The sequence below is a fragment of the Impatiens glandulifera genome, unplaced genomic scaffold (assembly GCF_907164915.1).
Source record: "Impatiens glandulifera unplaced genomic scaffold, dImpGla2.1, whole genome shotgun sequence".
Lineage (NCBI taxonomy): Eukaryota > Viridiplantae > Streptophyta > Magnoliopsida > Ericales > Balsaminaceae > Impatiens > Impatiens glandulifera.
Window position 1 is genome coordinate 21,489 of NW_025919643.1, and position 11,717 is coordinate 33,205.

At 32.2% G+C, this 11,717-nt stretch overlaps 1 protein-coding gene across 1 annotated transcript; it reads left to right on the forward strand.

Moving 5' to 3' along the window:
- The first annotated feature begins 282 nt into the window (after positions 1 to 282).
- LOC124918294 lies at positions 283 to 2,290 on the forward strand. The gene is made up of 3 exons (XM_047458489.1): positions 283 to 827; positions 912 to 1,293; positions 1,343 to 2,290. Exons 1-3 carry the CDS (start codon positions 283 to 285, stop codon positions 2,288 to 2,290), a joined length of 1,875 nt encoding a protein of 624 aa, XP_047314445.1.
- Positions 2,291 to 11,717: the final 9,427 nt, after the last annotated feature.

Consider the following 11,717-nt stretch of genomic DNA (forward strand, 5'->3'; position numbering starts at 1 on the left):
TATGAAAGGTAGTTATGTAACTGTAATACTGTAATATTTGGGTATAACAATCCCAAATCTCTTTATCAATGTTATGGAAAATCTTAAAGGTTGTTATGTACCTTTTCTTCTTCTTCTTGGCTGTTAATGAATTGACAGATCCTTCTTTCTTCTTCAGATCTCTTCTTCTTCTTCTTCTTCAAAAACACTGTTTTCGCTGCCCTAAATCATAAAACCACATAATTCAATAATTTGTCAACCCTAACCTGTAACATCTTGGTATCAGAGCCATACAATCCTACCATGGTGGAAACCCGACAACAGTCAGAGATTGATGCCCTTCGTGCTTCCATCGAAACGTTAACTGCCTCCTTTCTTGATGTGAACACTAGAATGGATCGTAGATTTGACACTATTGAAACTCGTATGAAGGCCACTGAAGAACAAATTCATATTCTTGGCCAAGAAAATCGCCATAGGGGACACGAGGGTAATGGCCATCAGAACCCTCCACGTGATAGAAACGTTCGACATATTCCTCCAACCCGGCTCACCAAAGTCGACTTTCCTCGATTTGATGGAACCGAAGTGGAAGGTTGGCTCATATCTGCAGAACAATTTTTCCGAGTTGATAAGACGGAGGATGAAACCAAAACAGACATTGCTCCCATCCATTTTACGGGCAACGCCAGAATGTGGTACAGTTCCTATTTGCAGCAACGCAATCATCGGGAAATCTTGACGTGGGAAGTGTTCAGAAGGGATCTACTAGCACATTTTGGTCCCTCTATGTATGACACCCCCATGAGACAGATTATGCACATGCGACAGAATGAGGAATCAGTCATGTATTACAATCAACAATATATAAATATTTCCTAGAAATTGCTTAACCTTCCCGGGGAGTACGTGATAGAATGTTACCTGGCGAGTCTGAACGAGGAAATTGCAGACGCTGTCAAACTTAGAAATCCAGAAACTTTGAACGAGGCTATGTCGATGGCCAAAGCCCAAGAATCAATATACAGATCCTTGTGGAGCAGAGGACACTTGTATAGTAAATCAGCCCCTTTACTGCCCAAACCAGTCGGGCCAAGTACCAATCGAACTTCTTTTTCGGGCATTCCTCATGCATCTTCTTCTGGAGGGAATCAGGGCTCGATGAAACAATTAGAACCTACTGTATTTGATGAGAAAAGGAGAAAAGGCCTTTGTTATAAATGTGATCAGAAATGGGAACCAAACCACAAGTGTAAAACAAAGTTGTTCATGATCTCGGCTAATGACCAAGAAGCCTTACCAGATGTCCAATTGGTTCAATAAACGGTTGTTGACGATCCTTCATTGTTGCAGCCCAATTCAGTGGAGGACCCTACCATTTTCTCTACATGCCTTAACCGGTTCCAAGAATTTCCAAACTCTCCAGATCTGGGGCAAGATTAGGAGTCTGCCAGTAGTGATCCTTATCGACACAGGCAACACTCACAACTTCATTAACATCAGGATACTAAGAAATATAGGCCACGAGGCTATGAAAACTCAAGTGTTGTCGGTAAAAGTGGCAGACTGTTCAACCCTGTTTTGTACTAGCGTTTGCAAAAACCTGAAATGGTTCATGGAAGGTAAAGATTACCAAGCGGATATGAAAGTTCTTACCATGACAGGTTATGATATGGTGTTGGGCATAAAGTGGTTAATTACTTTAGGCACTTCAGCCTGGAATTTTGAAAATCTTACATTTTCTTTTGAAATGGAGGGTGCAACTATTACCTTACAAGGGATACCCCAAACACAAATTAATCTTATAGAGGGTCACCAGTTGGAGAAATTTTTAAGGAAGGGCAGCCTGGCTGCCATGGTACAAGCAAAAACAGAGAATGAAGCCCAATTCTTTGCACTTATCACAAGAGCCCAGGAAGAGGTTTCTGAAGATCTTCAGGGGTTGCTTGATGATTTTAGTACTCTGTTCCAGCAACCGGATGGCTTACCACCAACAAGAGAGCACGATCATCGAATCCCACTAAAGGAAGGCACCGAAGCTGTGTGCTTACACCCCTATCGCTACCCTGCCCTGCAGAAATCAGAAATTGAGAACTTAATCAATGATATGCTGGAAAGGGGAATAATTAGAAAGAGTCACAGTTCGTTTGCTGCTCCTGTGGTGTTGATCAGAAAAAAAGACTTATCTTGGAGGATGTGTATCGATTATAGGAGGTTGAACTCAGCCACCATTAAAGACAAGTTTCCGATTCTGGTGATAGAAGAACTGATGGAGGAGCTGCATGGATCCAAGGTTTTTTTTCCAAACTAGATTTGAAATCTGGTTTTCACCAAATACGAATGTACCCGGAAGACTTCCATAAGACTACGTTCCGAACTCATGAGGGCCTGTATGAGTTCCTCGTGATGCCATTTGGCTTGACAAATGCACCTTCCACCTTCCAAAGTTTGATGAATGATGTGTTGAAGCCATTTCTAAGGAAATTTGTGTTGGTTTTCTTTGATGATATTCTGGTTTACAATCCAAACTGGAAGGAGCATATATTTCATCTAAGACAAGTATTACTTATATTACAACAACATCAATTAGTTTTAAATAAAGGGAAGTGCAGTTTTGGCTGTAATCAAATTGCATACCTGGGACACATTTTGGATGAAAATGGAATAGCTGCAGATCTGGAGAAACTGGAAGCAATGAGCGCATGGCCCGTTCCATAATCACCAAAACAACTAAAGGGATTCCTAGGCTTAACCGGGTATTACCGTAGATTCATTAAGCAATACAGTTGCATTGCTCGACCCCTTACTTCTCTGCTGAAAAACGGACAGTTTGGTTGGAACAAAGAAGCAGATGACGCATTTCAGTTGCTGAAACAAATGATGATATCCCCTCCAGTTCTGGTGCTGCCCAATTTTCAAACTCCATTTGTTGTAGAGACAGACGCAAGCGGAGCAGGCATTGGTGCAGTGTTGATGTAGGAAGGTCGCCCAATAGCATTTATCAGTAAAGCTATCGAATCCGGGAAGCTTCCATCATCGACTTATGAAAAGGAATTGATGTCCTTAACGTTTGCTGTGCAGAAGTGGAGAACCTACCTCAGATATAAAACATTTGTGGTGAAAACAGACCATAAAGCGCTTAAGTACCTGCTAGAACAAAGAGTGCAGACTCCTGCACAAGAAAAATGGCTTTACAGGTTATGATTTCAAAGTTCAGTATAAAAAGGGAAAAGAGAACCTGGTGACAGATGCGTTATCCAGGCGGGATACAAGGGTCCAATGCGCAGGAATTTCGGTATACCATACAGCTGTGCAAAAACAAATACAAGAAACGTATGTCACAAATCTAAATCTGGTCAAGCTTGTTCAAGAAATAAGTGATGCACCAAATTCATGAGTTTTAGACATGTATATATCATTATATATCATTTTTAGACATGTTTTCACATTTTGGGATATTCTAAGAAAATCTAAAAAAATCGATTATTATATTTTTCATCAGAACTTTTTAAGAGTTTAAAAAATAATCTCATCGTATTTAAAATTATTATGAGTATTCTTAATATATTTCATGATATTTCGTGATATTTTATGTCAACTTTTATTTATTTTATATATTTTATTCAAGTTAATCTAAAATATATTCGAATTTGTAACATAAAAGCCATCACAATCTAATCGAAATTATTACAAACTTTATTTGACTATCATACACTATATTTTATTATTTTATATTAGGTTAGAGTTATATTAATAATTAATAGTCATCTCAACGCATTATATATCATTTTGAGACATGTTTTCACATTTTGAAATATTCTAAGAAAATCTAAAAAAATCGGTTATTATATTTTTAATCAGAACTTTTTAAGAGTTTAAAAAATAATCTCATCGTATTTAAAATTACTATGAGTATTCTTAATATATTTCATGATATTTCGTGAGATTTTATGTCAACTTTCATTTATTTTATATATTTTATTCAAGTTAATCTAAAATAAATTTAAATTTGTAACATAAAAGTCGTCTTAATCTAATCGAATATATTACAAACTTTATTCGACTATCATATACTATATTTTATTATTTTATGTTAGGTTAGAGTTATATTAATAATTAATAGTCATCTCAACACATTATATATCACTTTGAGACATGTTTTCACATTTTGGGATATACTAAGAAAATCTTAAAAAATCGTTTATTATATTTTTAATTTGAACTTTTTAAGAGTTTAAAAAATAATCTCATCGTATTTAAAATTACTATGAGTATTCTTAATATATTTAATTATATTTCGTGACATTTTATGTCAACTTTTATTTATTTTATATATTTTATTCAAGTTAATCTAAAATAAATTCGAATTTATAACATAAAAGTCATCTTAATCAAATCGAATATATTATAAACTTTATTTGAATATCATATACTATATTTTATTATTTTATGTTAGGTTAGAGTTATATTAATAACTAAAACTCATCTCAACACATTATATATCATTTCGAGACATGTTTTTTAATTTTGGGATATTCCAAGAAAATATAAAAAAATCGTTTATTACATTTATAATCAAAATGTTTTAAGAGTTTAAAAAATAATCTTATCGTATTTAAAATTACTATGAATATTCTTAATATATTTCATTATATTTCGTGAGATTTTATGTCAACTTTCATTTATTTTATATATTTCATTCAAGTTAATCTAAAATAAATTTGGTTTTGTAATATAAAAGCCATCACAATCTAATCGAAATTATTACAAACTTTATTTGACTATCATACACTATACTTTATTATTTTATGTTTGGTTAAAGTTATATTAATAATTAATAGTCATCTCAACGCATTATATATCATTTTGAGACATGTTTTCACATTTTGGGATATTCTAAGAAAATCTAAAAAAATCGGTTATTATATTTTTAATCAGAACTTTTTAAGAGTTTAAAAAATAATCTCATCGTATTTAAAATTACTATGTGTATTCTTAATATATTTCATGATATTTCGAGAGATTTTATGTCAACTTTTATTTATTTTATATATTCTATTCAAGTTAATCTAAAATAAATTCGAATTTGTAACATAAAAGTCATCTTAATCTAATCGAATATATTACAAACTTTATTCGACTATCATATACTATCTTTTATTATTTTATGTTAAGTTAGAGTTATATTAATAATTAATAGTCATCTCAACACATTATATATCATTTTGAGACATGTTTTCACATTTTGAAATATTCTAAGAAAATCTAAAAAACTCGGTTATTACTTTTATAATCAGAACATTTTAAAAGTTTAAAACATAATCTCATCGTATTTAAAATTACTATGTGTATTCTTAATATATTTCATGATATTTCGTGAGATTTTATGTCAACTTTCATTTATTTTATATATTTTATTCAAGTTAATCTAAAATAAATTCGAATTTGTAACATAAAAGTCATCTTAATCTAATCGAATATATTACAAACTTTATTTGACTATCATACACTATATTTTATTATTTTATGTTAGGTTAGAGTTATATTAATACTTAATAGTCATCTCAACACATTATATATCATTTTGAGACATGTTTTCTCATTTTGGGATATTCTAAAAACATCTAAAAAAATCGGTTAATATATTTTTCATTATAACATTTTAAGTGTTTAAAAAATAATTTCACCGTATTTAAAATTAATATGAGTATTCTTAATATATTTCATGATATTTCGTGAGATTTTATGTGAACTTTTATTTATTTTATATATTTTATTCAAGTTAATCTAAAATAAATTCGAATTTGTAACATAAAAGTCATCTTAATCTAATCGAAATTATTAAAAACTTTATTTAACTATCATACACTATATTTTATTATTTTATGTTAGGTTAGAGTTATATTAATAATTAATAGTAATCTCAACACATTATATATCATTTTGAGACATGTTTTCACATTTTGGGATATTCTAAGAAAATCTAAAAAAATCGGTTGTTATATTTTTTATCAGACTTTTTAAGAGTTTAAAAAATAATCTCATCGTATTTAAAATTACTATGAGTATTCTTAATATATTTCGTGAGATTTTATGTCAACTTTTATTTATTTTATATATTTTATTCAAGTTAATCTAAAATAAATTCGAATTTGTAACATAAAGTCATCTTAATCAAATCGAATATATTACAAACTTTATTTGACTATCATATACTATATTTTATTATTTTATGTTAGGTTAGAATTATATTAATAACTAAAAGTCATCTCAACATATTATATATCATTTTGAGACATGTTTTCTCATTTTGGGATATTTAAGAAAATCTAAAAAAATTGTTTATTATATTTTTTATCAGAACTTTTTAAGAGTTTAAAAAATAATCTCATCGTATTTAAAATTATTATGAGTATTCTTAATATATTTCATGATATTTCGTGATATTTTATGTCAACTTTTATTTATTTTATATATTTTATTCAAGTTTTTTGGGAAAAACGACTTAGCGTCATTTCATTAAAAATTCCCAAAAACGGGAAAAAAAACCACGAGTTTAAGAGATCATTCTAGACAGGCCTAGAATGATTTTGAAGTCGTAACATTCTGAATAAAAGCTAAAAAGCTAAAAACGTAAATGAATTATTTGTTTACAATGCTTTCAATTCTAGTGAGTTTAAAAAACGGTAAATTCTAGTTCCTGCAGATATTCCAGTTCTGCTCCGTGATTGGAATTCTTCTCCACGTTCCCGTGAGGGCGCTGCAATCCGATACAATATATTTCCATAACTCGTCAATGCTCCTGCGGGTTCTGTCATATACCCTTGCATTCTGTTCTTGCTAAATGTTATACACCACTGCTCCAAAGCCACACTTGAACACGCTTGTTGCAAATCTATTTCCCTTGGCTTTGAGTAGTGCTGCTTCTTTGATTTCATTCCATTCGCTCGAGAAACTGATCAGCTCCAGACTTTTATAGAATCTGTCCCAAAGCTCCGAAGCAATACAGCATCTCCCGAACAGGTGATCTATGATCTCTTCATTTCCTATGCATAGAAGACAACTCGTGTCCGGGATGCTCATACACTTACTGATACGATCACGAGTGCCGAGTCTTTCCCAGAAGGCGAGCCATAGAATGAACTGGTGTCGAGGGATAATCTTCGTTGACCATACAAGAGGAGCCCATTCTACTTTCTGCGCTTTTTCCCAGATTACCTCCCATATTTTCTTTAATACCAGCTTCCCAGTGTCCTCAGCTTTCCATTCATGAATATTCGGTCTGTCGTGTAGTTGTATGTTACTTATATGAACAATTAAGATGAGATAGAGTATTATTTATTAAAACTAAATATCTTTCATCAAACAAGGGCTTAGGTTACCTTATAAATGGAAAAAAATAGAATGAATACTATCATGAATTTGGGTTATTTTTATTAATTTAAAAGATAACTTATCAAGTATTCACATCATTAACAAACATTTGGATTATGATTTTTATAACTCTTATTGAAAATCACATAAGGATTTGTTTGATGTAGGATTATTTGAAAAAACAAATTATAAAAAAGATATCTCTAATAAAGAAAGTGAATGAATTATATACCTGAATGTGTTGGAGCATACTTTGGCTAATATTTTCTATTGTGTCACCTTGGTTAGAAGACAAAACCTTTGAGGTATTCTTCCCGAGTTTCAATAACCATTGAAATTTACCCCATAAGAGCGGTTTCCTTTCTTTAGCATTATTACTTCCTTCCAATTTGTCTTCATTCTTAATGGGTATTTTTGTAGTCTCAAAGCCACTCTTTTCTTCTTCCTCTTCATCGTTGAGAATCTTCCATCTCCCTTCCCAATAGCTATCGGTTTCTAAAGAAAGTGGACTAGTAGGAGAAACACATCCCGATAAGTCTACACAAAATGGGTCCAAAACCGTTGAGTTTAAACATCGATCCAAGGCCAAAACCGACAAAGATTTAGCAGTGTCCAACAATTTTCCAATACTCATAACATCATTAGGAAAATTCAACAACTTCTGCAGACAAGAAGTCGTATTCTCCGAAGCAAGCAACGACGATCTAAGATAAATAATCATCGAAACCGCAAAAGCCGAAATAAACACTCCCCTCGACGAACCAAACAACTGAACATTATCAAGCTTACGGTTGTGATCACGTCGAAATATATTGTCCCAGATTATCAAGAGATTGTTGAGCGAGAATTCGCGACCAAACAAGACCCGTAACCAGCGCAACGCAAAGTACTGAGGCTCTACCCGAAGCTCAACGAGGTGAGTAAAGAGAGTTGGATCAACAACTGAGAGTAACCGATACCAAACCGAACAAGATTCAACCACTGAAGGTAAAAAGAAATCTATTGTCGTATTCTTTAAAGCGTCGAACATAGAACATAGAACATAGAACATAGAACTGAAGTTTTCTTTTTTCATTCTTAATATATCACCTTATTCATTCTAATTTTATTTAAGTTTAATCCAAATAATCAATTAAAATAATAAAATATCTTATTTTTCATTTTTGTAATATTTTAAAATATTAAATATAAGTATAATATTTTAATCAATAACTCCGAATAGTTTGTTTGATATAGTTATTTATAGGTTTTGTGGGGTTTTATTAAAAAAATAAAAATAACTTGTTTGATAAAAACTTAAATTATTTCAGTTTTTTATTAATTTAATTACTAAAATATTATTTTATGAATATTTTAATTAATAAAATTAGTGATTTAATAATTATATTGATATTAATGTAATAAAGTCATGATTTTTTCAAAAAAATTGACTAAAATCCAAAAACAAAATCTAGAAAACTTATATCAAACAAAATCGAAGAGGCTGTCTAATCATGGTTTTTGGTTTTTTTTAGTTTTGTCCAAAAATATTATTTAATAAAAACAAAAACCATGATTTTTTTAATTTTGTCCAAAAACATTATTTAATAAAAAAAAAAATCTGAGTTTTTAGTGGACACTAAATATTTATTTGTATTTAAAATATTAATTTAATAAAAATAAAATAAGTATATTTTAGTATTTTATTGATAAGATTGAGTGATTTGAATTTCACTATTTCCACCAAATTAGATGTAATGTTACTTTTCTTAATTAAAATATATATATATATTGAGTGATAAAAAGATAATTTATAAAAATAAATGGTAAAAATAAAAAATAAAAATCCAAGATCAAATTAACTCTCAATATTTCAATTTTTCATTAAACAAGATTTTTTTTTAAAACCAAATTATTTCAAGTAATCCTACATAAGTGAGTTTTCAACTAAACACTTGGTTATTCAAAATTTAATAATAGGCTGTGTTATCCTTGGTAAGAAGACAAACCTTGTCTATAGCCACACTCTGGATGCTCAAGACACCACAATAATAGTATTCTTCTTAGCAAGCTTTGGCATCCTGCAGTCTGGAAATAACTGGTTTGTTCTTCATTACACAGACAAGACAGATCTTGGTCTAGCGTTCTCTCGAGTTCAGCAGTTTGGAAAAATTGACCCCATTTACTATCTGCAAGTAAAACCGCGCTATTGAGCCTCTCTGATAATTCTTTTGGTCATTTTTTTTTGTCTTAGAATATCAATGTCAAATGAGTCTTACCTGGGTTTTGTGATAAGGGGTTGTCGATAACAGGTTCAGGAGAGTTACTTCTGCGTTCATGTGGATCAACTACTACTAAAAGTTGTCGCCTTAAACGAGCATACCTGCAAAAAAACCCATAATGTTGAAGATGGTGGGGTGATATGAGTATAAAACATCATCAGATTGTCTTCATAGTTGAAGTAGTAATAGTAATAATACTCCCTTCATCCCTATTTGTTATGACATTTATGATTTAGATGATCATCTATAAAACAATCTTATACAAAACAAAAAAGAACTCTGACTTAACTTTGACGATTTTAAAATGGAATCGCGATTGTTCTATAGACTATAAGCAAGAGACAGATACAAATGTTCTTCTCAACTTTAAACCCAAAGTTGAGACATACAAACAGAGAAAACCAGATTCATTCAGACTTAAGCTAGTCTAGATATAAGATAACAAGAGATTTAAACCTGAAGGTGAAAATGTAAGAGATCTACTACCTCCTTCTCTTCTTCTTCCTCTGTTTCTTCTCATCTGTTTCTTCTCTTCTTTTCAGAATGGCTTCTCTCTCTAGAAATGATAGAATAAGCAGCATTCTTAGGGTTTTGCTTGTTTTATTAAATGCCTAATTGGGCTGGACCCAAAGCCCAACAATCTCCACCTCCAGCCCACGGAGAGAGGTACACCGATCTTCAAGTCATCACTTGGTATTCATGCCGACAAGCCGACAACAGAGCTCGAGCTTGTCTTTTGGAACAATCTTCGTAAACATGTCTGACGGGTTCTTATCCGTGTGGATTTTCTTCAACTTCATCTGCTGGTTTTCTATTACATCTCTTAACCAATGAAACCTCACATCAATATGCTTAGTTCTGGAATGATATGTAACATTCTTGCTCAAATCTATGGCACTCTGGCTATCACAGAAAACAATTACATCTTCTTGTTGCATACCAAGCTCTAGGAGAAATCTAATCATCTACAATAACTCCTTACCAGCTTCAGTTGCTGCAATGTATTCTGCTTCTGTTGTTGATAAAGCCACACATTTTTCTGCAACTTGGATTGCCATGACACGGCTCCCCCTACAAAAGTAAACACATAACCCGAAGTGGATTTTCTGTGATCTAGATCTCCAGCCATATCAGCATTTGTGTAACCTTCTAACACAACTTCACTATTTCCAAAACTCAAACACAAATTGGAAGTGCCTCTTAGATATCTAAGAATCCACTTCACTGCTTCCCAATGTTGTTTTCCTAGATTAGAGAGGAACCTACTTACCACACCCACTACATGCGCTATATCTGGCCTAGTACAAACCATTGCATACATCAAACTCCCTACAGCTGAGGAGTATGGAACACTTGACATTTCATCATTTTCTTTCTCTGTTGATGGACACATCTTCTTGCTCAATTTAAAATGGCTAGAAAGTGGACAACTTACTTCCTTTGCTCCTTGCATGTTGAATCTTTCAAGCACCCTTTCAATGTACTTCTCTTGTGACAACCAAAGTCTCTTAGCTTTTCTGTCACGAGTAATCTGCATTCCCAATATCTGACGTGCTTGGCCCATGTCCTTCATGTCAAATGTCTTGGACATCTCCTTCTTCAACATTGCTATTTTCTCAGCATCATGTCCTACAATCAACATATCATCAACATAAAGTAAAAGGATCAGAAACTTTCCATTATAAAATCTTTTGAAGTAAACACACGGATCTGCCTTGGTTCTCTGGTACCCATGACTCATCATAAAAGAGTCAAATTTCTTGTACCACTGTCTCGGAGCTTGTTTCAACCTGTAGAGACTCTTCTTCAATTTGCAAACCATGTTCTCCTTTTCTTTCACTTCAAAACCCTCTAGTTGCACCATGTAAATCTCTTCTTCCAAGTTACCATGAAAAATGCAGTTTTTACATCAAGTTGCTCAAGCTCAAGGTCTAAGTTAGCTACTAGACCTAACACTGTATGAATGGAAGTCATCTTTACCACTGGTGAGAAAATCTCCTCAAAGTCGATGCCCTGTTTCTGTCCAAAACCCTTTACAACAAGTCGAGCTTTGTACTTCATAATTTCTCCATTTTCATCTCTCTTTAGCTTGAACACCCATTT